Genomic DNA, 27,184 nt, shown 5'->3' on the forward strand with positions numbered 1-27,184 from the left:
TATTTATGAGTAGTCTCAAAGTATTTCTTCACAAGATATTTATTAATTACAAAGAGCAAAATAGAAACTTTATGGTGGAGAAATCTTAAGCAAGTTAACATCATCAGTAATAGAACAGACATCATGTGCCTACTAATATAATGCTATAATATGAATGCAAGGTTACTTTTGAGGCATTCCTGCTGAAAATTTATCACCTGACTCCTATCATGAAAAATATCATACAAACCTAAATTGAGGAATACCCCATAATATAAATGGTTTGTATTCTTCAAAAATGTTAATGCCGTGAAACATGAAGAAATATTAAGCAAGTATTTTCCAGATTGAAGGAGGCTAGAATCACGACAACTGTGACAGGCCAGACTAACCTGGCAGTTCTTATAACAAGCTTATATTCCCATAACAATCCTAAATTTCAGTTTAAATATTAGCCAATCAGAAAGTTATTCCCTAAGTACCAGGCCTCCATTGTCTCTTACCTTTTTAAGTACAAGGTGCAACTGTTTTGCCTATTTCCTCTTTTACGCCCATTTCCTCCCATTTAATGGGATGGGATTGTTTCCTTCACCGGTTAATCAACAGTGTTCAACAGAGTACTTGGGACCTGCTAGAGCTCAATAAGTAATCAGTCTTATCCTTAATTTTACTAGAGTTATACTCATAGAAAAGATAGTAATTCTTGTGTAAAATTCCGACCTGAGCTCAAACGTGCATTTAGAGCGAAACTTCCTTCCTTCTTGTAAGAACAGGTGGGTGAAAGGGATACCAAGATACTGGGTGGGAACCAGGATGCCAAGGGTGAAGGGAGACTTCTCCCTTACCACTTTCTTTGGTCTTTGTTAAGAGTGTGACAGCATCTCTCCGCTTTGCTTCAAGAAAGAATAAAGTAGCGAAGAAGAAGGATAAGATTAAAGGTAAATAATAATTTCTAGGAAATGGAATGAAGCAGCTCCTCAAACTACCCGATGACTCTAACGACTCAACGACACTAGGGACAGAAACTGAGTAATAAGGAGCCCCCGCTGCCTTTCTTCCTTTCCCCCCACCTCATTTGCTTCCGTACACGCACACCGCCCGCCAAACCCCTCCTTTTCCCATAATCCTCTATTTCCCAGGCTGACGTTAGAGGAACCAGCCACAGAGGACAAGGCTATTGGTTGAAAGAGCAGCCAATGAGAGAGCCTGTTACTAGTCTGCGGGCTGCGGTATTGGGGGAGCGCTTTAGGCCTTGAAGCCCTCCGCGCCCCGGAGGTTTCTGCACGATGAGCTCAATCGGGACTGGGGTGAGTTTATAGCCTTTTGGCCTAATGGAATAGCCAACAGATTAGCGTTGAAGGGAACTTGGACACACCGCTTGGGGTGCGCCGCCTCGGCGTGCGCCGGGACTGCCTTCGGCCAGGTGGGCCGCTTCCCCTTGTCTGGTGCCCAGCATTCTTTCCTGCTAATTTGTAGGCCCCTCATTTAGGGTGACCGTGACCTGAAGCTCTTCAGCTCAGGTGTGGCGGGCTGGGCGGCGCAGCAGTGTGATTGGGAGCCGCTTTGGATTGCTGAGTCACTTTCTTTGGCCGCTTAGGGAAACCGAAAGTGGAAACTCGTGGAGCCTGTAATAGGGTGTGAAGCGTTTGGGAGACAGCTTCTTGAGAACCGCCGAGGCAAGGCGGCTTTAGATTCCAAGGTCTGGGACGCAGCTTTCCATGGACCGCCTTTGCAGTGCCCAGGTGCTGCTGACTCACTGGGCCTTCCCCATGTTGCCTTCGAGTGTACTGACCGTCCGCTTTGCAGGAGTCCCTGGAACCCCTGTCGGGGCAGAGTTGATAGAAACATTGTCTCAAAAGTGAAATCTGAAGGAGGCTTTACAAAAGTTTTCCCTTTGTCCTAGCTTTTCCTGTACGAATTACTTAACATCACTTTGAGGTATCGGAACGGTAAACATTTAAATTATTAGCTGGGGACTTAACCGCTTCTGTTAACAGACTTGAGGATTTTGGAGTTGGACTTGTTAACTTGTTCAGTTTACTACTTTCCTGTGATAAACGTACCGCACATATGCAGCCTTTTCCTTATTCCTTGTATGTATTTCTCCGTGTAGGTAATCTAGTTTTTATTTAGAAGTATTTATTCGTTGTGTGCCCTAGAGGCATAGACTAATGGGTGTCTAAGTTCATCAGTTCCCAGTGTTCACAAGATTTTGATACTCAGCATTAAGCCCAGGTACTGGTTTTCCTAGTTTGATAATTGGAATGATTTAATCCATTCGGTTATGAGATAACTAAAGTTATGACAACGGTTTTAGATTAGTAGATGCTCAGTTATGCATGTTGTAGCAAATTGACTTCGCCAGTACATTACTATTACCTTCAATTAATAGTGTTTTGTTCTGAAAGCCCTTTAAAAAATACTTGGTAAATATAAACATGTGAGATATTTTGGTATTACGATAGTAGAGTTAAGGATCTTGGTTTAATACATCAGGAAATTGAGTCTCAGGAAGCACCACTGTTGAAGTGAAGACCACTTTGGTCTTTGCTTTTTCCAAGAACTCCAGGTATGAAGACCTGTCTACTTGACATTTCTCTCCACTTGATTGTTTTTGTTGTAAATTTTTTTTTACATTTATTCATTTTTGAGAGAGACAGAGCACAAGTGGGGGAGGGGCAGAGAGAGAGGGAGATACAGAATGAGAAGCAGGCTCCAGGCTTTGAGCTGTCAGCAGAGAGTCCCACGCAGGGCTCGAACTCACGAGCTGTGAGATCACGACCTGAGCTGAAGTCAGACGCCTAACTGACCGATCCATCCAGGCGTCCCTCCACCTGATTGTTTAATGAGCATTTCAAACTACATGTCCAAACGTAGAGCTCTGGGTTTCCCCCTCCCCTACATTTTGCATCTCCTACAATCTTCAGCTCAGTGAATGGTCCAATTCTAGTTGCTCAAGTGAAAAAAGTCTATGATTCAAGTTAATTTATTTTTATTACTTTTTAAAAATGCTTGTTTATTTTTGAGAGAGAGAGAAACTGATGACACAGAGCCTGAGGTGGGGCTCGATCTCACTACCTTCAAGATCATGACCTGAGCTGAAATCCAGTCGGACACTTCGACCACTGAGCCACCCAGGCACCCGTCAAGTTTAATTTCTTTTCTCCTAGAGCCAATCCATTAGCAAGGTGGTTTTATTTTTTGTTGTTTGTTTTGTTTTTTTTACTTTGCCCTCACAAATATAGTCTTTCATCTCTTCTCCCTTAGTCTAAGCCACCACCTTTGGGATACTTGATCTCTGCTTCCACCCTTTTCTCTATAGTTCGTGTTCCAGATGAAGTTTTAGAAAAATGAGATCGTACCACTCCCCCCACCCCTGCTTCAACTCCAGTGACTTCCTGTTGCATTTACAGTAAGATAAAAACTTCGTACATCAGCCTCAGGAGACTCAAAATAGTTTGGCCTTTACATGCCTCTGATATGATTTATTCTTCTCTCCACCACTTAGTGCTCAAGACACAGTGGCCTGTTTCTTTTCCCACATTGTGCTACCCTTATTTCTACCCTAAGATTTTTATGCCAAAGGCCACAATGGCTCCTCCATATCCTAAATGGCTAGTTACTTGTCATTTAGATCTGGCTGCGCCTAAATAGCTAAATATACATATGTTCTAGCAAGGCCTTCCCTGATCAGGTGGTCTGTACTAGGCTCTCAGATTGTCTCTTCACCCTGTCTTATTTTCATCATAATCGTTTTTCTAGTTTACTGCTGTATTTCCAGCACATAGATTTGTGTGTGGTCTCATTTGAAAATGAAAGACTTCAAGAATGAGTATCCTTTGGGGCTCCTGGGTGGCTTAGTAGATTGAGCCCTCAACTCTTGATTTCAGCTCGGGTCGTGATCCCAGGGTCGTGGGTTTAAGCCCTGCATCAGGCTCTGTGCTGAGCGTGGAATCTGCTTAAAACTCTCTCTTTCTCCCCCTCTGCCCCGCTTCCCCACACACATATACTCTCTCTCTCTTTCTCAAAAAAAAAAAAATGAGTAGGGGCGCCTGCTGGGTGGCTCAGTAGGTTAAGCTCCGACTCTTGATTTCAGTTCAGGTCATGATGTCACAGTTTGTGAGTCTGAGCCCCTCATGGGGCTCTGTGCTGACTCCTTGGAGCCTGCTTGGGATTCTCTTCCTCTCTCTCTGCCCCTCCACTGCTCGTTCTCTCTCTCAAAATAAATAAATAAACATTTAAAAAAGTGAGTATTCTTTGTAATTGCTTTTTTTTCTTTTTAAATGTGTTATTTATTTTTGAGAGAGAGAATATGAGCAGGGGAGGGGCAGAGAGAGAAGGAGACAAAATATCTGAAGTGGGCTCTGTGCTGACAGTAGTGAGCCTGATGTGGGGCTCGAACTCACGGATAGAAAGATCATGACCTGAGCCAAAGTCAGACATACAACTGACTGAGCCACCCAGGTGCCCCAATTCTTTGTAATTTCTTATAGTGACTATATATAATAGATGTTTATTAAATGTTGAAATGCTGTGTTTTTTTCCGTAAGGTCTTTCAGTTTGTTAGTGCCACAGCAATGAATTAACCTGTTCTGACAACAGTTCTGATTCTACCATACCATAGTACAGGCACACACTTCACAGATTGCATTTTTTTTCTTTTTAACAAATTGAAGGTTTGTAGCAACTGTGTTTTGAGCAGGTCTGTTGGTGCCATTTTGTGTTTTGAGCACGTCTGTTGCTGCCATTTTTCCAACAGCATTTGTTCACCTCATGTCTCTGTGTCACATTTTGGTAATTCTTGCAATATTTCAAACCTTTTCATTACTCCTAAGTTTGTTATGGTGATCTGTGATCAGTGATTACAACTCACAGCTCAGACATCATGCTCCTGCACACTGAGTAGACTACAGTATAGTGTAAACATAACTTTAATATACACTGGGAATCCAAAAAGTTTATTTTACTCACTTTATTGTGGTGATCTGGAGCCCAGAGCATGTCCATTTTGTACACAAATGAACTTTGTTCAGTGTGGAAAACATCTGACTTTACCTTGGACTTGTATCTGTTGCTTTTCAGTAGCAGAAATCTAAACTAGCTTTTCTCTCAGTTGCTTTTGCCGCTCTGACATGCTGCCTCTTCCTCTTCAAAGCAAAATCTTTGAGATTTAACACTCCTTCCTTCCCCTCATCTTTCTGATGTGTAAGCCATTTAGAAATAAAGATGATAAGGTTATTATTGCGAAAGATGCATAATTTAAGCTTATTGTTACCTTTTTCTTCCCAGTATGACCTGTCAGCCTCTACATTCTCTCCTGATGGAAGAGTTTTTCAAGTTGAATATGCTATGAAAGCTGTGGAAAATAGTAGGTAAGAAACATTGTTTTACTTGAAATTTAGCATGTTTTAATCAGGTATCAAGTATCTCCTTTTCCATATTTTTGGTAATTAGGCTTTTTATGTTACTTTGGTACAAAATAATAGGTGCCCTAAAATAATCTCAACTTACTGGTCATTTCTGGGTCTCTTTTTAGGTCAGATCTTTCCATGAGCCTCAGTCCTATATTTCCCGTTGGTTCCAGGGTCATCCACTTAGACATTCCACCATGTCTCACATGTAGTGTATATAACCAAATTCCTTTATCATCTTTGCCAGCCCATTTTCCTTTTTAGAATTCTTGATTTATAGCATTGTTTGCTTGGCTGTTAGGTTTGTTACTTTGTCATTTTATCTTTTTTTAAATTTTGAGAGACAGTAAGAGTGCAAGTGGGAGAACGGAAGAGAGAGAGGAAGAATCTCAAGCAGGCTCTATGCTGAGCTCGACATGGGGCTACGAATTGTGAAATTATGATCTGAGCTGAAATCGAAATCAGATGCGTAATCAACTGAGCCACCCAGGCGCCCCTGTCATTTTATCTTTTATTTCCTTGTGTTTGAAGTGTCCTATGCAGTTCGTCACATCCAGCAGGATTTTTTTTTTTTTTTAATTCTTTTCTGCTGCCACACCCCAAAAGGTGTGGGACTCACTAAGATATCTTCTTATTGGACTCATTTCCTTCACTCTGTCTTTTATTGTTTAGTGTAATGTGCCAAAATGATTCCTTAATATCTTGGTAATGATCATTGTATCTTGGAATCTAAAGCAGCTTTGGGATGAATTAAAAGACTTTTTAAAAATAATTTATTTAATAATGTCTCATTCTCTTAAAAAGTCCTCTTGAAGGACTTTTTTTTTGCCTGGTAAACAAATAGTGTTGGTGTTTGCGCCAAATTTTTTCATTTATATAATGAAATCTTTTGGATTAGAGGTGGAGTAGGGAAGTGTTTCCAGAATTTTATTTTACTCTTATTTTTTTTTTAAGTGTATTTATTTTGAGAGAGAGCAGGGGAGGGGCAGGGAGAGAGAGGGAGAGAGAAAATCCCAAGCAGGGCTGCGCTGTCATCAGAGCCAGGTGCAGGGCTCTATCTCATGAGCCAAAATCAAGAGTTGGATACTTAACCTACTGAGCCACCAACGTGCCCCTGTTTGCAGAATTTTAGTAAAGTCCACATGTAAATACTTTTTGCTAGTACCACATAAAAGCAAAAATGAACATAAGGTGTTTGAGGGAAGATAGTGAAGTTGAATTCAGTAGTGTGTGGGATTTATAATAGGAAATTTAATAAGCTAGATGGGCTTTGTAGATTCTCAGGATTGAAAGCTGGACCAAGGAGTTTAAACTCAAAAGGGGAACCGTTGAAGATACCTGATATGTGAGAGGAGTGTCTGAAATTTTTTGTGAAATTTGTGTGTGGCTCTGTTCATTTATCTGGGTTTTTTTCATCAGAATTCCCTTTTTATTAAAAGGATTAGAAGGGGTGCCAGTGTGGCTCAGTTGGTTAAACGTCCAGCTTCTGCTCAGCTCACGAACTTGCCATTTGTGACCTGCTTCACGTTATGTCTCCCTCTCTCTCTGCCCCTCCCTCTTCCTCTCTCTCTCTCTTTCTCACTCTCAAAAATAAACAAACATTAAAAAAATTTTTAAAAAGGGGCGCTTGGGTGGCTCAGTCGATTAGGTGTCCGACTTCAGTTCAGGTCATGATCTCACCGTCAGTGAGTTTGAGCCCCGCATCAGACTCTGTGCTGACAGCTCAGAGCCTGGAGTCTTCTTTGGATTCTGTGTCTCCCTCTCTCTTTGCCTCTCTACCGCTCTGTCTCTGTCTCTCAAAAATGAATAAGTGTTAAAAAAAAATTAAAAAAGAATTAGAAGAACAGAGTTAATGATATATTTTCATCTCGAAGTGGTAGCATATAATTTCTCCACATTTTACTTAAGAGATTAAGATCCATTTTGTTTTCAGCAGTTGTCTAAAATGTATATTCTTTGATATAGTTTTATAAGCACTGGTTGTTACAAAAGAAGCAAATGAGCAAAAGAACTCTAATTTTTCCACTTAGATTAGTCACTGTTTACTTTTTGGTTTGTATATAATCTGTCTTTTCTATGCATTTTTATGTACCATTTTTAATGGACATGAGCTAAGTCAACATTTATTATAGTATATTATCATGTGTCAGACACTGCCATTTTGTACTATTTTGTTGGCATCTTTTCTCACAAGTATTAATATCTTTTTATGTCATGATATGCTAGATTTTTTTGGTCATCTCATGATGTACATTTACATGGACCTACTTTATCACACTTCAGGTTGTCCTCTTTCTCGTTTTCAAATGTATTTGTTTTAAATTTAAATTTAGCATGCTTTAAAAAATGTTACCTATTTTTATGGTTTTTTTTTAAGCTTAAAGTTTATGAAGTTCCTTTTATTTTCAGTTAAAAAAATTGATTTTTTTCTACTTGTTCCAGTACAGCTATTGGAATCAGATGTAAAGATGGCGTTGTCTTTGGGGTAGAAAAGTTAGTCCTTTCTAAACTTTATGAAGAAGGTTCCAACAAACGACTTTTTAATGTTGATCGGCATGTTGGAATGGTAGGTCACATTTTAAAATGTTCCTTTTTGCCTTGTCCAATTTCTTTCTTGTGAAGTAACCGTAATATGTTAAACTGTGATTATAAGAACTCATTTATTACGTCAGAACTGAGGCAGAAACCAATCAGAGAGCAGCCACAGAAGTAATCCCAGAGTGATTACTGATACTGGCTTGTGAATAGTTCACTGTCCAAAAGAAAGGTAGTGTTCTTGTAACCTGATTGGAGATATATTTGAAAAATTGCTTTAAGAAAATGAGGGGAGAAAGGTGGAAAGTATGTGTAGAAAGGCGATCTTGGTAGTGTAGATCACCAATGAAAGTATAAGCTTGAGAGGCATAGAATTTTTAGCTTTTTGTATCTCTTTGTATTGTAGTAAAATGGAGCACCAAGAAACGATGTTTAATGAAAGGAATAAACACTCTTTTATTTCTTGCAGCTGTATTTAGTTACTGCTCTGCATAATTGGAAGTGAAGCCATAAATACATTACTGGTATATACTGAAGTCATTCTATATAAATGTCAGACTGTAAAAGCAAAAAAAGCAAAGGACTGATTCTAACCTTGGTTACTGAAAAGGCAAGGAAGAAAAGAGAACATGTGTGTGCCAGATACTGTGCTAGAACCTCTTTACATAAATTTCCTGTGTCTGATATCCCAGTGAAAGTAATATTAATCCCATTTTTATAGATAAGAAAACACAGCTGGTAAAGAAGTAATCTGGGATTCAAACTTGGGTCTGCCTGGCCTACATGTTACTCCACAGTCCATTCGGCAGGGTGAGATCCTATAGGACCCACTCATACTGCGGTTACCTTTGGTATTTCTAAATGATAGGTGTTACAAACACAAAAAGGGTGGGAAGTATGTGTAGAAAAGAGATCTTGGCAGCATAGGTCGCTAATGAAGGTGTAAAATGTAGCTGGTAAACTATAAAGCTACAGATTTTTTTGCTTCTTCAATGATTATTTTTTCTGAACATGTTTTTTCTCCCAAATTTATTATGCCAGTGAAACTGGTAATGGTTTTTCTTCTGTCATTTGCACCTCTATATTTATTTATTCTTAAAATTTGGGTATAGTTGACATACAATATGAAACTGGTATGTTTTGATGTAACTTCCCAGATTGTAACCTAGCTGATAGGAAGAAACTAGTGAATTATACATTCTTTTTAGTAGAAGAAAAATTTAGGTAGGTGCGTTTTGAAAAAAGTTGTGTGTGCTTAAAGGTAGTGATGGGAAAACGTTGCCCTAGAACTTTAAAATTTGTCTCATTTGTTAATTTAAAGCCAGGAAACTGATGGCATTCCTTATAGCTGGAAATAGGCAAAACATTACATGTTGAAGAGGGTTGGAAACAATAAAGGATTAATGTTTCATCTCCGCAGTTATCTTCAGTGGTTTGAGAATTATTGGACTTCACAGTAGGCTTTCTCCAAAGCAACAGAAGACTCTTTAAATGGTGAAACTTACTGGCTGAGTAACCTTGGGGAAATTCTTCTAAACAGTTTCTTCACCTGCAAAAGTAGGGCAGTAGTAATATTTACCTCCTAACAGTTGTTACAATGTTAAAATTAAGTAAAATGCTTAGCATGAAATGAGTGCTGTGTTTTAGGAATTTTCATCGTTACTACTATTAGTAGGTAGCAGTAGAAAAGTGGCTATTATTTTGATATCACTTACTTTTAAATTCTGTAAATAAGCTGGCAATTCCTGGACTTCTTGGTTCCTAGTACTAAGAGTTTCAGTAATTTTTTTTGTCGGTTTACCTACACCAAAAGAACCACCCAGTGGTTCTGATTATGCATTTAGTTACAAACAACTTAGTGTTTATGTCCCCAAAATTTAATAACCGTAAAAGAAAAAATACACATACAATTAAAAATATTATTTTTTTTAGAAAAATATTTTTAAATAATAACAATGACTAACATGCACTGCACAACTTCTTAAACTTTACATTTAAGTTTAAACTGAGCTCCCCTCACCCCCCCCCATTTCCTGTTCCAAGGGATTTTTGTATGATACTTATTTTTTATCACAACAACCCAGGTGCTCAACAGTATGATGGCAATGAAAGGAATATGAATGATCTCAGGGCGCCTGGGTGGCTCAGTGTGTTAAGTGTCCGACTTAGCTCAGGTCATGATCTCGTCTCATGGTTCAAGAGTTCGAGTCCCACGTCAGACTCTGTGCTGACAGCTCAGAGCCTGGAGCCTGCTTCAGATTCTGTGTCTCCCTCTTTCTCTGCCCCTCCCCAACTTGCACTCTGTTTCTCTCTCTCAAAAATAAACATTAGGAGTATGAATGATCTAATGTTGAAAATGAGCTACTTCAACATCTGTATCCCCCCCAAATCCCAAATGTTGCACAACTGAGTTCACTATAGTGCCCCCAGCATATCTCACCCAGCACATGGTTTGGTAACTGCAGTTAACCAGTCTTGGAAGATGTGTGGTTTGTCATGTTTTGGTTTGTCCTTGCAATTTATTAGTCAATCAGCTGAAAAAGATTTGAGGTTGGGCTTTTAGACCCAAACTTTTAGTAACTTGACATAGAACTGCTTTAAATAGAGATCAGTCCTGATCAAGATCAATAGTTTTATTCTTGTTGCTTATTTAGAGTGAACTGGTAAATTGGGAGACATGGAGGATTAATTACAGAAATACTGCTTGTGAATGTCATTGAACAAAACAATGAAGTCACACTTGGTAAATTTCTGAACTATAATTCCATACTTCTTTTTTCATCCCATCCCATCAAAATGCCAGAGTGCCTTATAAAGACCTTTAAGCCAAATGGTTTCTAATGGTGATGCTTGTTAAAATATTAAGTAAGCCTACAGTAATTACACACTTTCCTTGGTTTGTGATAGGAAGGTATTTATTTACTAAATTGGTACCTACTTTCTTTCAGGCAGTAGCAGGTTTGCTGGCGGATGCGCGATCTTTAGCAGACATTGCAAGGGAAGAAGCTTCCAACTTCAGATCTAATTTTGGCTATAACATTCCATTAAAAGTAAGTTGAGGGATGCCTGGGTGGCTCAGTCGGTTAAGCAGCCGACTTCGGCTCAGGTCGTGATCTCGCAGTCTGTGGGTTCGAGCCCCGCGTCGGGCTCTGTGCTGCCAGCTCAGAGCCTGGAGCCTGTTTCAGATTCTGTGTCTCCCCCTCTCTCTCTGACTCTCCCCTGCTTGTTCTCTGTCTGTCTTTGTCTCTCTCTCTCAAATAATAAACATAAAAAAAAAAAGTTAAGTTGCTAATATGTTGAGGAACCTTTTGAACAGTAATAGAAATTTACTGATAAGCTCTTCTGTTTTTCTCCCTTATAGCATCTTGCAGACAGAGTGGCAATGTATGTACATGCATATACACTCTACAGTGCTGTTAGACCTTTTGGCTGCAGGTATGAAATTTTGTGACATAGTCAGATCTGGACTATAGGTATCTGTTTGCCCTGGTATCTTAGCCTTTTTTTTATACCCTTAAAAATGAGCTATGACCAAGAAGTATTAGGACAGTGATCCAATAAAACTGTACATCAAAATAAAAACTTTGAATTGTGAAAAAGACTACAAATTTGAAGTGACGAGAAAACACAGAACTGATAGTAAGAACTTTAATCTGATTATAATAAATTCTCTGGAGAAATGTGGTCAAAAGGTAAAAGGCTCTAAGATAAATAAATGCTAGGGATGTAGTGTACATTATGATGACTGTAGTTAACAGTACTATGTGATATATGGCAAAGTTGTTGAGAGTACATTCTAAGAATTTTCATCACAAGGAGAAAATCTTTTTCTCTTCATTGTATCTTTTTGAGATGTTGGATGTTCCTAAACCTGTCGTAATCATCTCACAATATGTGTAAATCAAACCATCATGCTATACGCTGTACAGTGCTGCATGTTAATTATTTCTCAGTAAAATTAAAAAAAAATTCTCTGGTGTCAGACCCCAACATTCTCAGGAGGCAACAAACTGATTTTAACTACATCCCCTGTTGTCATTATTAGGGTAGCCAACTAAACTAACACTTCAGTTTTCTTACTAACTTCCATCTGATATACTTTAAGCGGTTAGGTTCAGTGCTCTTAATTGGGAATTTTTTTAGCAATCGAGAGTGAGTCCATACAAAATTGCCTTTCATAGTTCTCAGTCACAATTTTTTATTTCGGTTAAGATGAACTGCTGGTGTTTTTATTCTGAGAGGAAAGCTGAGATTCAATTGTATTGAGACTTGGAATACATGTAAATATTTAAATAGGGCTCAGAGACCTGTCATGACTCTAGATTTTCCTAAAAAGACTTGTTTAGTTTATAACTTAAAAAAAATAAACATTTCTGTTTGATCATGGTAAAACATTTACTAACATCCGACTGCTTCCACTGTTAAAATGCTGTGGAAAGAAAGTTTATTAGCTGTAGTCCTACCTTTGAGTTGCTTATAATCAGTCATATTTAAATTACTGAGGACAGATGTTAGAGAAAACCTGAGCTTTATTCTAGCCATAAGATAGGCCTGTGGACATTTTTTATATTAGTTGTTCTTCAGGTTCTCACTTAAATTACATTGAAACCCTTTGCTTTCAATACCTTTCAACTTTTATTAAACCTTTGAACAGCACTCTGAATTCATTTCTCTATTTTTAAGCAAGTAAAAATAGTGGAGAGAACTTTTCAGCAAATACTTATTGAGCATATACTATGAGTCAGTCGTAGATGTGGGAGGGGGTAGGACACAAAGATGAGTAAGTTATCATTGATACAATTTTATAGGTGATATGATGAAGAAATGCACTGACTATAGTGGGGCATCAGTTAGGGAAAGGACACTTTCATGAAGAGATGGCAAGGAAAAGAATGTTTAAGAATATTTCATGGTTAAGAATGGTTATGGTTAAGAATGGAATGGTTAAGAATATTTCATTCAGGGGCGCCTGGGTGGCGCAGTCGGTTAAGCGTCCGACTTCAGCCAGGTCACAATCTCACGGTCCGTGAGTTCGAGCCCCGCGTCAGGCTCTGGGCTGATGGCTCAGAGCCCGGAGCCGGTTTCCAATTCTGTGTCTCCCTCTCTCTCTGCCCCTCCCCCGTTCATGCTCTGTCTCTCTCTGTCCCAAGAATGAATGAACGTTGAAAAAAAAAATTAAAAAAAAAAAAAAAAAAGAATATTTCATTCAAAGGGACTAGTATGAAATTACATGGGCATTTCAGGTAATGTAGAGGTAGTCAAGTATACTTGGTATGTGGAAGGATACTGAAGATGTAGGAACGGGCAAGATCATACAGAAGTCTATGTTCCATACAAGGAAACGTTGAAGGGTTATGATAATCAGTTATATATTCTGAGAGATCAGTCTCACGGAAGATGGAAGGAAACGATTGTGGGTGGGAATTGGACAGTTGGCTGTCAGAGTAGTCTGTATAGGAAGTGATACTTAAGATGAGGCTGGTTTCTTTTCTCCTTTTAAGGCAAACTAAATCACAATTTCAGAAAATCACTAATATCATGATTATTTAATGGCCTGATTTTGTCACATATAAAAACACATTAAATCAGTCTGGATTATTGTAGAAAAATAACTGGAGGAATATTGGGGAAATAACCAAGAAAGAAGAAAGGATGGAACAAGAGTTTGAGGCAGACTGAATGTATTCACATTAGTTTTGTTATCTTGGCTTTTTCATGTTTATTCCTTTACTTATTGGGTCTTCTCCTTAGTTTTCACCTGTCATTACTTCTTTGTCTACACTGCTGTCTTCTCAGATCAGTTTCATCAGTAAGTTTAATACTAACCAAAGCCACACAAATTTTGAACAATTTCAAGTATATACTAGTTTTTATTGAAACTACCTCATCAAAGTGTTTATTAGGACTTATATGTATATTAGTAGTTTATCTTAGAAAGTATAATTGTTTTTATTGTATTTTTATGGTATTTTAAGAACTATGGTTTAAACCTAACTTACTTTCATGCAGTTTCATGTTAGGGTCTTACAGTGTGAATGATGGTGCACAGCTCTACATGATTGACCCATCAGGAGTTTCATATGTGAGTAATTTTGAATCATGAATTTCTATTTCTAGTTTAATGGTATCTCATTAGCATGTAAGTCATATATTTGGATTACATGAAATTTCTTTTAAAATTCAAGGAAAGTAACCATTTCTTGTTTATTATTAATAACAACCTGTGGATATGAGGCAAAGGAAGGATTTATGGCTTAAAAAAAAATTTTTTTAATGTTTATTTTTGAGAGAGAGAAAGCGAGAGAGCTAGTGTGTGTGTGTGTGTGTGTGTGTGTGTGTGTGTGAGTAGGAGAGGAGCAAGAGAGAGAGGGAGACATGGAATCTGAAGCAGACTCTAGGCTCTGAGCTGTCAGCACAGAGCCTGACATGGGGCTCAAACTCACAAACCATGAGATCATGACCTGAGTTGAAGTCAGAGGCTTAGCTGACCGAGCCACTCAAGTGCCTGATTTATGGCTTTCAATATGCTGTTCATAGAAACTAAATAGTGAACCTAAAAATCTGAATATGTGGTATTTTCCTTTATTGTGACAAATATTAGCAAGTCTTAAGACCAATACTAATACCTTCCCTTAAAAAAAAGGATTTTAGGGGAGTCTGGTGCAGTTAAGTGTCCAACTCTTGATTTCAGCTCATGATCTTACTGTTAGTGAGCTTTGGTGGTGTGGAGCCTACTCTTTGGGCTTCCCTCTCTCTCTGCCCCTTCCCTACTTGTACTCTCTCTCAAAAGTAAATACAATTTTTAACTTTTTTTTTTTTTTGGGAGAGAGAGCACATGTGAGCTGGGCAGGGAGAGAGAAAGGGGACAGAGGATCCGATGTGGGCTCCGCGCTGAACAGCAATGAGCCCAGCCTGATGCGGGGCTTAAACCCACAAACTGCAAGGTCATGACCTGAGCTGAAGTCTGACGCTTACCTGACTGAGCCACCCAGATGGCCCTAAATAAACTTAAAAAAAAAAAAAAAAAAAAATTTAAATGTCATTTCTTGCATCTTTAATTACCTTCTCTCTCTTCTGAGGTATTTATGGTTTTTAAAAATTAAAAAAAAAAAAGACTATAGGTGCCTGGGTGGCTCAGTTAAGCGTCTGACTTTGGCTCAGGTCATGATCTCATGGTTCGTAGATTCGAGCCCTGCATTGGGCTCTGTGCTGACAGCTCAGAGCCTGGAGCCTGCTTCAGATTCTGTGTTTCCCTCTCTCTCTCTGCCCCTACCCCGCTCATGCTATCTTTCTCTCAAAAATAAATAAATGTTAAAAAAAAAAATTATAAAAATAAAAACTGTATTTTGTCATGATACACAAGTATAAACGGGAATCCTTTAAAAAATTTCAATATAATAAAAATTGAAAGTTTAGAATACTGAACTGTGTAATTATTTCAACTTTTTGTCATAATACTAAGAATTTTTCCATTCCTACTCTGAAAAACATCTCGTTCATGAAGTGTGTTTTTCTTTGTATATGCCTCTAATACAAATAATCCAGATAATTCTAGAATTACATTTTTTTTTTCAGCTTGGTGTTCATTAGAATGTGTTTGTATTTCTCCATATTTACTTTTGAAAATCATTTAACATTCTTTCTTAACCTTTAAATAGGAACAGTTGTAGTTACTAATGATTTTAGAATAGTATAGCAATTTAATTAAACTATGTATGTATATTTTGGTGTGTGTTCTTTTTAAATAGGGTTATTGGGGTTGTGCCATTGGCAAAGCCAGGCAAGCTGCAAAGACGGAAATAGAAAAGCTTCAGGTAATACATACTTAATGCTTGAATTTTCCTATGATGTTATCCTCATGTAGTGAAGTTTTATCACAACAAATGAAACTGTTTAAGATTACATAGAGTGTGGTTTCCTGTTTTGAGCAGGGCTTTCTGAATGTAATAGGCTGAATAAGAAAGCTGGTCATATCTGTATCTATACAGATAAGGTACGACACAGATACGATATATATAGAGTATAGATATATGTGCTATAGATATGTATGATAATTACAGAGTTGTGTCATGCAGCCCTTTATAATTTTGATGGCTAATGATAAACCCCTTAATCCAGAAAAATACACATGGAAATTTTCATATAATTTCATAATCCTTGAGGTCCATTCATGGAACTCTGTGACCCTTAGGTTGAGAACTTTGAAAGTCTTTAGAGTCTGTGTTCTGGTGCTTCTCTTTCCTTTGTTCCTAGTTAGATAAGGCATTAAACCCCATCCTGTTAAAACTGCCCACTTTTCTGTTCCCCCAAGAGCCATAAATTATTAGTGTAAAAAAAAATTTTAATGTCCTGGTTTTCCCTTTAGTCAAACTGTTCAACTTAACATTGAAACAGTATCCATTCTTTATTATTTATCAGAAGCTTCCATTGAAGACAGGATTTTATCAGTATTGTGGTAAATGACAAAAAAATTTCATATATATTTAATATTCTGAACTGGAAACTTGCTCAACCATTCAACTTCAGGTCAGGTTCTAGAAAACATTTTTTGAGTGCTTAGAATTTTATGCCAAATTATAGGCCTACAAAAGCCTAATTTATATTTGGTATTTTAGTAAAATTGACAAAAAGACCTCAGAGGTCATTTTAGGTTAGCTCAATTCTATGTGAAACACACTGGCTAGAGTCATAGTATATGTTGAATATGAACAGACCTCATGATTCTTAGACCACGTCCTTTCACACCCCTCCTGGTGTGGTGCTAAGTTCCTACCTTCTCTTTTCCCCCTTGCTTTCATCTCTCCTGAATGTTATGTGGAAATTTGAAAATACAGTATTCAGAGCAGTCATCTATCCTGTCTTTCTGAGGTCAAATTGTAATAAACAAATCTGAGCTAAGAATGAATATCACTTTGAGGAACATGTGTATACTTAATGACAAAAACACACTCTAAAATCAGAGGTCAGTAAACTATGGCACACTGTCTGCTTTCTAAAGTTCTGTTGGAACACAGTCATGTTTAGTCACTGGCTGCTTTCACAGTACAATAGTAGAGTTTAAGAGTTGGAACACAGACCAAAGACCATATGTACCATAAAGTCTAAAATATTTACTATTTGGCTCTTTATCTCTATAAAGGAGTTTGCCAACCCATGATCTACATCATTGCTCTGGCTTGTTCTTCTGATGTTATTTACTAAGAATATTATGTCATAAAATAAAAATTTCATGAACATATATAAGAATATAATTGTCACTTAAAATGTGCTTTTCCATGTTTACTTGTTTGTCTTTATTATGATACAATTCACTAATTATAACCTATAATGGCAGAAGTATAAAGAAATAGGCATTCTTTTCATTTACTTCCCCCCCAATTTAACATGAAAAAAATGTAAACAGGAAAGATAAATAGTGCAGCAAATCTCTCCATCTAGATTGAAAAGTTATTTTCTAATATTTTTACCCATTTTTTTTTCCTGAACTGTTTGCAACAATTACAGACATCATGATGCTGTATCCCTAAATGCTTCAGCATTCATCTCTGTAGAATAACATTATTACACAGAAGATAGTATTAGGTATTCAGTCTGTAGTCAAACCACCTCAGTAATCTGTTTCATTTTGTAACTTTTTCAAACCACGATAATTAAGGGTCACATTTCAGTCTTCACCTTCTCCCAGTGCTTATTTTGTTAAGAGCCCATGCCAGTTGCTTTTGTAGTTAGTCCCACATATTAGGTCTGTATTTCCTAGTAAGACTGGTATTCTTAAATTCAGTGTATTATGTTTTTGGTTTTATGTCTGAGACTCTAGTTCAAAACCATGGGTACTGACAAAATTTGTGCAAAGAATCTGAAAATAGTTATATAAGTGGGAAGTTCTCCCGACTCATGACTTAATATTTTCTATAGATGAAAGAAATGACCTGCCGTGATGTCGTTAAAGAAGTTGCAAAAATGTAAGTTGAAATTTTTATTACCACTGACAAGTATTTCATTTGATCTTACCTTATACATTAATTCTAGAGGTCTGTTTTGTTTGGAAATAATTTAGTGCCTAAGGTGAATGTAACATTCTAATGTCTTATTACGGAGAAATATCCATATTTCTTTTTTTTTTTTTTTTTAATTTTTTTTTTTCAACGTTTATTTATTTTTGGGACAGAGAGAGACAGAGCATGAACGGGGGAGGGGCAGAGAGAGAGGGAGACACAGAATCGGAAACAGGCTCCAGGCTCTGAGCCATCAGCCCAGAGCCCGACGCGGGGCTCGAACTCACGGACCGCGAGATCGTGACCTGGCTGAAGTCGGACGCTTAACCGACTGCGCCACCCAGGCGCCCCAAGAAATATCCATATTTCAAGTGACGGAACAGACCTCGTGATTCAGCAAATGGGATGGGGAAAAATAGCTTTAATATAAAACTTATTAGGTGACAGAATTCACGAGGAGGAGGATACAACGGACCTGTAAGCACTTCATTTGATAGCTCCTACCCTTTCAAATCTCAGAGGTCCCAGTAATAGGCATCTTAGCTTACAAATTTTATTTTAGGTTTTATAGCTAAATTATTTCTACACGTGAACCACGAAGCTGGCTCATTTATACAGTCTGTTTCTTTGGGCAAGATACGTTAATCATGAAAGTTTTTTAAGAAGATGAAGAGAGCAGGTGCACCTGGGTGGCGTCTGACTCTTGATTTTAGCTCATTGTGAGATTGATCCTTGCTTGGGGTCCATGCTGGGCGTGGAGCCTGCTTAAGAGTCTCTGTTCCTCTGCCCCTTACCCACTTGGGTGCTTTCTGTGTCTCAAAAAAACAAAACAAAACAGTATTTCAATACATTTAAAAACAGCTTTAAGAAGTCCTGAAGCGGTTCATATTACAGGTACATAGAATAGAATGCTTATGTGACTGCAGTAAGTAACCTCAAAGTCCTGAGTGGCATGCTTCAGAATTCACGGTTCTTCTAGGTCAAAGAATGTAATAATAAGCATGTGGTAGTTCAGAAAATCCAATGAAATGCTAAGAGTTGCAGCCAGCTTTTTAGACTTAAAAGTAATAAACATAATATTCCAGAGGATTCATGGCTCTTCTTTTCCACATGAGAACTACATCAACATGGTCTAGTCAGCAGTTTGTGCAAGTGCCTCGGGTTTTATAATTAATAATACATGCAAGGAAAAAAATCTAAGAGGCTTTATTATATATTTAAATGACATCCTTAATCTCTTCTAAACTGATAGCTATAATAAAATATTGGAAGTGTTATATAATTTTGTCCTGTCACCACTCTTCCAACTGCCACATCACCTGCCTTCCTCCTCCCTTTTACCAAGAGACCCTTCCACTTCCCAGTTAAGAAGCAGAACCCATTCTGTGATTGTCAGTTAATAACATGAGGAACACTGGGAACTACCTGACAACTGCCTGGAAAATAAAGAATCCTTACTGAACTGTACAACAGTTTAAATGTGATAAACTCCCATTCCTTCACTGAGAAATGCTTCTGGAAAACAGCCCTTACCACACCTTTTTATTTTTAGGTGTAACAGCAGATGCTAATTAGTTCTGTGTAAGAAAGCCATCCCTTATCATTTAGTAAAATGGAGCACTATGTATCTTTTACTTAGTCTAGAAAATTAAGATGCTTTCTCCTACTATAGCAAGGCTTTAAAAATATCCTCCAAAGTAAATTGTGTGAAGATGCTGGAAAATGTAAAGAAAGTTTTGATATGATAGTTTTAATATGTTGTATGACAGTGCCTTCTTGTTTGTTGTAATTTGTTATATATTATAGTTTAGAGGCCAGGTTAAGGGGCATATAGTGCTTATAAAATGGAGAAGAGGTTTAAAAAGATACCTGCCAAGAAGCTTCAGACTGGAGGGACCAGTAATAACTGCAGACTACTAAGTTAGTTTAAAAAATAATCACTTAATGAAAGGAATAAACAAATATCCTGAAAAGGCAAAAGTAACGATTGGCCTTTTCCCATTTGAGGAAATGTTTCTTTTGAGGTTATATTAGGGACAGATGATCTAATTTGTGCTGACTGTGCATGTTAGTATAGGACCAAATGTTAATTTTAAACTTCTTTGTGTTCTAGAATTTACATAGTACATGATGAAGTTAAGGATAAAGCTTTTGAACTAGAGCTAAGCTGGGTTGGTGAAAGTAAGTTATTTTTGTACATTTATTTGCTCTAAGTCATCTGTACTAAACCTAATTTACCACTGGGTGCCTTTTTCTAATTTTAAAAATTGGTAATGACGTACATGTACATATTCATGTAACCACTGTGCTCTCTCTGGTCAACAAATAGACCAGCTCCCCAGATCACCCTTTAGGCCTCTCTGAATTCATAGTCCTCTGCCTTCTCCCATAGGTAGTTTTGCCTGTCATTCAATTTTCTGTAAATGGAATTACACAGTATATATTCTTTTATCCCTGATTTATTTTCTTCAACATTCCATTTGTGTAAATTATTTGTGTTATGTACAGTATTTGTTCATTTGCCTTGCTGTATAGTGTTCTGTTGTCCAAATATATCACTAATTATTCATTTCCTCTTCTGCTGCTGGTTAGTTGGCCTCTTTCCAGTGGGTTTTTAAAAACTATAATGAATATGGGGCGCCTGGGTGGCTCAGTGCCAACTTTGGCTCGGGTCCTGCATCGGAATCTGTGCTGACAGCTCAGGGCCTGGAGCCTGCTTTGGATTCTGTGTCTCCCTCTCTCTCCGCCCCTCCTCTGCTCGCACTCTGTCTCTCTCTCTCTAAAATAAACTAAAAAAATAAATAAAAAGATAAAAACTATAATGAATAGGGCTGCTTTACCATAAACAACTTTAACATTAGATGAATCTTATCTATGGATTGGATATGTTGTATTGCAAATCACAACATAGGCCTCATTTCTAATTCATTTATATGGCTTAATTTGCAGTAACTAAAGGAAGACATGAAATTGTTCCAAAAGACATAAGGGAAGAGGCAGAGAAGTATGCTAAGGTAAGCTGCAGCATGTCAAAACTGTCTATAGGTATGAAAGTAAGTGCTGAATAATAAAGGAACGTGATTGATTTCTATTAAATAATACTTGAGGCAAACTGAACCAAGGACCAAAATTTTCTAGGTTATCCTCAATGGGGATATGTTTGCCCTGGTTCCAAAAATTTTGCGTGTGAAAACATAAGGTTTTTCAGGACATTTAATGCTTTCATTCCATGTGTTCTATCAAGAGTATATAGTCTGTTCACTGTTAGAGCAAGATAAACTTAATTATCCTTTTCTTTAGTTGGGTATGTTATTCTAAGTGTTCATTTTTCAGCGACGTGCTTATTTAACCTTAATTAGATTCAGGCTGTTACAACAATATTAAAAATTGATTTTAAGCACTATCTTTCTCTTAACAGGAATCACTGAAGGAAGAAGATGAATCAGATGATGATAATATGTAACATTTGCTTCAGCATCTATTTTAAATTTCTAATACAGTCCCGTGTAACTCTTTAGCCCTGTGGATTATTATATATCCACTGACCAGTTTTCATTAAATTTTTGTCTTGTAACGACTGAAGTTTGATACCTGTGTAACAAAATTGGTGGGAGTAACCGAGTACATATTTACTTACTTGGCATTAAAATGTTGGTTTAGGTTTACTGAAAAAAATTCCTTAAGTGAAAATACTACAAAAAGAAACTTGGGAATCATTCATTCAGAGTTCCATTTCATCACTCGCCTAGAATCTAAAGATCATTTATCGCTGGGCTTTTGTGAAGTAAGTCCCTACCAACTCGGTAGGTATTGATGCCGCTACTCAGTTTTACATTTAGTAAAATGACGGTTGGCCAGCAGCCACTGTTAACTTTGAAGTGTGACACATAAGAAAGGTTCTAGGCTCAAAAGTGAATTTTTTTTCCCTTTTACTGCGGTGAGGAGTGGGTTTAAGGAGCCACAAAGTCCCTATTCTGTCACTTCAAAAATTTCTTGATCTGTAAAGTTCAACTAAAGTACCCATATTTATGCTAAATAAGAAGTTAGACTACAATCGGTATTGAGGCCTGTAAGAACCACTGTCATAACCTGAACAGTACTCAAAGCAGGAAGAAACAGTTTGTAACTCAGGCCAAGTATGCCAAGTCTACACACCCTTTACTGGGTTCATGCCAGTATCACTCTCAACTGTCATGCTTTCCTAAGAAGGTCATGTACTCATTGGAGTTTAGCAGCAGGATACTGCTGGACTTTGAACATCTCTGTAGTTCAAATAGCAAATCATTAGACATGAGTAGCTAACCACTATACAAACAAGTCAAGATTATTTATCATTACCACAGCTTTTATATAAAATAAAACTACCTGCTACATTTTATTCTATTGTGCTGTGAATTCATATCAGTATAGGGGCACTTGGGGTCAAGGTGGTAGAGCATGTGACTCTGGATCTCAGGGGTGGTGGGGAGTTCAAGCCCCATGATGGGCATAGAGAGCTTCCTTGAAACAAAAAATTCACATCAGTATAGCTAAAAAAAGCCCTTTAAAAGAATAGACACTGGTTCTAAAGAAATTTCTAACTTTGAAGAGAGAAGCCACCTAAAAACTAGAGATACCGTAACATAGATAACTGGAAAACTGTATAAACAGATATACCTATTTCAGCTATGAGACAGTTGACTTTCATACATATTATATGTAAAATTAATAATCTAGGTTCAACTGTGGGAGGCACTCTGTAATTGCACCATTGAAATATTGATTAGCCTTTGTGGGGAGAAAAAAGCTGGTACATTTTACTTTGATAAGATTATAAATTTATTTTCAGAAAAGATCCAGTACCTTATTTACTATAAACTCTCTTGATATGGGCACCTGAAAAGAGAAATCAAAAATGTTTTAAAGAATCAAGTTTTAGTTTAGGGATTACAAAAAATATATTTAGACTATTAAAGCACTTATCTGATTAAGACTATCCATTTACTTCTATTTCCATCATTCATAAAGGGACCTGAAAAATAAAAGAGAAAAATCAGTTGTAGGTCGTATGTTTTCCTTTCTTTTTTATTAAAAAAAAATTTTTTTTAATCTCTATTTATTTTTGAGAGAGAGACAGCATGTGAGCAGGGGAGGAGCAGAGAGAGAGGGAGACACAGAATGCGAAGCAGGCTCCAGGCTCTGAGCTGTCAGCACAGACCCTGATGCGGGGCTCAAGCTCACAAACTGGACTCACAAACTGTGAGATCATGACCTGAGCCAAAGTCAGACGCTCAACTGACTGAGCTACCCAGGTGCCCCAGTATGTTTTACTCTTCAAATTAAGATTACAAATTAATGTGTTTTTTTCTCATTTTGTAAAAACACCCACTTACCCAAATGCTGTTAAGAAACTAGAGAAAATCCACAAATGAAAATCAAATCTTGGGCACATGCACCCCAATGTTTATATTTACAGCAGCACTATCAACAATAGCCAAATTATGGACAGAACCCAAATGGCCATACGAACTGATGATTGGATAAAGAAGATGTGGGGTATGTGTGTGTACGTATAGTGTGTGTGTGTGTGTGTGTGTAAACACACACACACACAATGGAATATTCCTCCATGATCAAAAAATGAAATCTTGCCATTTGCAACAATGTGGACGGAACTAGAATGTATTATGCTAAGAGAAATAAGTCAGAGAAAGAGAAATACATGAATTTAAGAAACACAACAGATGAACATAGGGGAAGGGAAGAAAAAAAATAAGACAAAAACAGGGAGACAAACCTTAAGAGACCCTTAAATACAGAGAACAAACAGCTTTGCCGGAGGGGTGCTGGGCATTAAGGAGGGCACTTGTTGGGATAAGTACTGGATTATATGTAAGTTGATCATTCACTAAATATACTCCTGAAACCATTATTACATTATATGTTAACTAACTTGGATTTAAATAGAAAGTTTTAGGAAATGTGAATATCATCAGCTGTTGCACTGTAAGTACAAGACAATTTAATACAATAAGATTAAATACCCTTTAATTAAAAAATCAAGTCTTGGGGCGCCTGGGTGGCGCAGTCGGTTAAGTGTCCGACTTCAGCCAGGTCACGATCTCGAGGTCCGTGAGTTCGAGCCCCGCGTCAGGCTCTGGGCTGATGGCTCAGAGCCTGGAGCCTGTTTCCGATTCTGTGTCTCCCTCTCTCTCTGCCCCTCCCCCGTTCATGCTCTGTCTCTCTCTGTCCCCAAAATAAATAAAAACGTTGAAAAAAAAAATTAAAAAAAAAAAATCAAGTCTTATGTAGAACACTCAGATATTCTCTAAATTTTGAATTCCTTATTTTTGGAAATGGAACCCAGACCTATTTTATTTTGCATTCCTGCACTCTGTCATGTCCTACATTGTATTTGCCATGCTTAGGCTATTTAATAGTGGTTTTCCTAAGGACTTCCACCACCTGCCAAAGAAAGCCTTCTAAAGTGATTGTCAGATTTCTCCCTCTTGGCCCTGTTATATGTGTCCCATAAAAGTTGTCCAACTATTTTCTTTTTAAAAAAAGAATTCCAAAACTGAAATGTGTATGAGTGCAGCTACTCTTAACCCCCACCAAGTAAAGCTTTTATTCTACCACTGATATTGTGTGTGCATCTATTAAGGTGTTCACTTTAATAAATTAAGTGTACCTCCCCATCATCCCAGCCCACGGGAGAGGTGTTCAAGAAATCCTGTCTTTGTATCCACTGGGTGTGAGCAGCAACACAGTAGGCATTCAAATGCTAAAGGTACTTTTTTTTTTTTTTTGAGCATTTGAATTACTTTTATTAAAAGATTGTAGTTGTGTATCCCTATGGAAAGTACAGGGTTATTTAAAGTTTACCTTCAATGCCAAATTTTTCTGCATAACATTACATTAGATGACATTAGAAATAATGGGTACTTCAAAATTACCTGTTTAGATTTAACTAGCATTTATTGAACATCTACTAAGAATCAAATGCCTTCACTTCTTTGGTCTCATTTAATCTGATCTACAGGTACATATTTAAAATATTGAAATAATTCATAATAGTTAACTGCAGGATATGCATACTATTTAAAAACACTGGATCAAAACTGTATCCATCAGGGGTTTCTAAAACTAAGATGAGCATGGCTTATGATTTGGAAAGATCTGGAAAACCCAAACCCAGAAAACATATAAACTCCCTGGGATTTTTTTTTTTTTTTTTTTATATAGAAGCACTATAATGACAGGATTTTTCTTGAGAAAAGAAATAAGAGCTTCCTCTCAGCTACCACTAATCACAAGAGCTTCAGAGTAAAAAACTAACATTGTAATTAAAACCAGGACAGCAGCTGATAAGCCAACGTAGGTTTCAAACTGGCTTTTGTCACTTAGTAACTGTGTCACCTCGGGCAACTTACTTAATTTCCTCATCTATAAAATAAGGATTATGTACCATTTACAATGGCATCAAAACCAGGAATACTTACTTAGGTATAAACTTCAATTTGTGTAAGATTTTATGTTGAAAATTATAAAATGGTGACATTGACAATGAACTACATAAACTGATCAGAAGGCTCAGCACTGTCAATTCTCCCTAACCCGATTTATAGATTCAATGTAAAACCCAATCAAATTTGCAAGAGGCCTTTTTTGGGGGGTGGCAGGAAATCAAGTGGTTTGTAAAATTTATATAGGAAAAGGAATTAGAATAGCCAAAGCAATTTTGAATAAGAAGAGAAGGCCAACACCACCTGATCTGAAGATTTACTATAATATAAAGTTCATGTAGTAAACATTATTAATGGAATAGAATGGAGTCTTAAAAGAGACTGACAAATATGGTCAATTGACAAAAGGGAAAAGGGAAGTCAGTGGAGAAGGACAGCGCTTTTCCACACGTGGTGCTGGAATAACTGGACATCTATATGCAAAAACACCAGAAAACAAGTCATACCTTGTACCAAATGCGTAAGTCAAGGTGACCATATACCAAAATGTACCTCAACTAAAACTTTCTAAGAAGAAAACAGAAGATCTCTGAGACTGGTTTAAAAAAAAATTCTTAGTTAGATACCATACCAAATGATGTATAAATGAAAACTGACAAACTCAATTTCACCAAAATTAAAAGCTGCTCTCCTAAAAACACCAAGAGAATGAATAAACAAAGACAAACTCTTAAGGGGAAAATATTTACAAATCACACATCTGACAGTGGATGTGTATTCAGAATGTATAAAGAACTCTAAAAATTCAACAATTAAGAAAACCACCCAGTTTTTAAAAATGGACAAAAGGTTTAAACAGACAATTCATACTACAAAAAACCCTCCTAATTAATATTCCTTCTTAAACTATCCCACCCCTTTAAGAGGGAACTACCTTACTTATATGTATCTCTACTCCTAAACACCAACTCTTAAAAAGTAAACGCTGGTGTACTGTAGTTAATGCATAAAGGCTGTTGAAGAGTAAAGGGTCCTTATACAGCTTGAGTTTGTGTTTGAAGTTTATGATTTGAACTTTTAATTTTTACTATGTGGAAACAAAATAGCATTTTAGGAAAATTCATTTAAAAATAAAGGAGTTCAACTATACAACTGATATGGGAAAGGGAACTATTAAAAACTTTTAACCACGAAAACCCAACAAGGCTTTAAGACCAATGTATGAAGAGAGAATTATTCTTAAAACAGCACTAAGAAAATACTGATAATTTAGAGAAAGGGAAATGGTATACAAGAATTGTAGGTATAAAGAGGATAACTCATCACCTTTAGTAGATAGACTGGTCTGGGTGAGCAGCAACTAGACGGCAACAAGCAATCATTTGGAGGCCTGAAGTGTATCAGACTGCCAGGAAAGATTATATATAAAATGTTTAAAAATAAAATATAATTCCTTTCCTGGTAAGAAAAACACATTTAAAAATCATTAGCAAGGTACAAGTTTCCCCTGCCATATATAAAAGTATCAAGTAGAGGGTTCCTACAAAACCTTTCATAAGCCAAAATGGCATAAAGTGAAGAAATTACAATTTACATTGAAAAATTTTTGAGCATTCCCAAACCCTGAAAATAACCTTTCTTTTTAAAAAATTTTTAATGTTTATTTTTTAGAGAGAGACAGAGCCTGAGTAGGGGAAGGGCAGAGAGAGAGGCAGACAGAACCTGAGGCAGGATCCAGGCTCTGAACTGTCAGCACAGAGCCCAACGTGGGGCTTGAATCCCTGAAACATGAGATCATGACCCGCTTAAGTGACTGAGC

The 27,184-nt window shown here is 37.2% G+C and overlaps 1 protein-coding gene across 1 annotated transcript; it reads left to right on the forward strand.

The window, feature by feature from the left end:
- Positions 1–1,145: 1,145 nt before the first annotated feature.
- PSMA3 (proteasome 20S subunit alpha 3) lies at positions 1,146–21,494 on the forward strand. The gene is made up of 11 exons (XM_045451096.1): positions 1,146–1,286; positions 5,269–5,351; positions 7,833–7,956; positions 10,874–10,975; positions 11,287–11,360; positions 13,935–14,007; positions 15,674–15,739; positions 17,841–17,887; positions 20,034–20,101; positions 20,870–20,934; positions 21,339–21,494. Exons 1-11 carry the CDS (start codon positions 1,266–1,268, stop codon positions 21,381–21,383), a joined length of 768 nt encoding a protein of 255 aa, XP_045307052.1. The 5' UTR covers positions 1,146–1,265; the 3' UTR covers positions 21,384–21,494.
- The last annotated feature ends 5,690 nt before the right edge of the window (positions 21,495–27,184 follow it).

This window comes from Leopardus geoffroyi, chromosome B3 (assembly GCF_018350155.1).
Source record: "Leopardus geoffroyi isolate Oge1 chromosome B3, O.geoffroyi_Oge1_pat1.0, whole genome shotgun sequence".
Lineage (NCBI taxonomy): Eukaryota > Metazoa > Chordata > Mammalia > Carnivora > Felidae > Leopardus > Leopardus geoffroyi.

What these genes read in the sequence shown, in the direction of transcription:
- PSMA3 (XM_045451096.1), top strand. Translation starts at nt 1,266, where the DNA reads ATGAGCTCAATCGGGACTGGG. An exon ending in TTGATCGGCATGTTGGAATG is followed by an intron (nt 7,957 to 10,873) that starts GTAGGTCACATT and finishes ACTTTCTTTCAG; the next exon opens with GCAGTAGCAGGTTTGCTGGC. An exon ending in GTTAAAGAAGTTGCAAAAAT is followed by an intron (nt 17,888 to 20,033) that starts GTAAGTTGAAAT and finishes TTTGTGTTCTAG; the next exon opens with AATTTACATAGTACATGATG.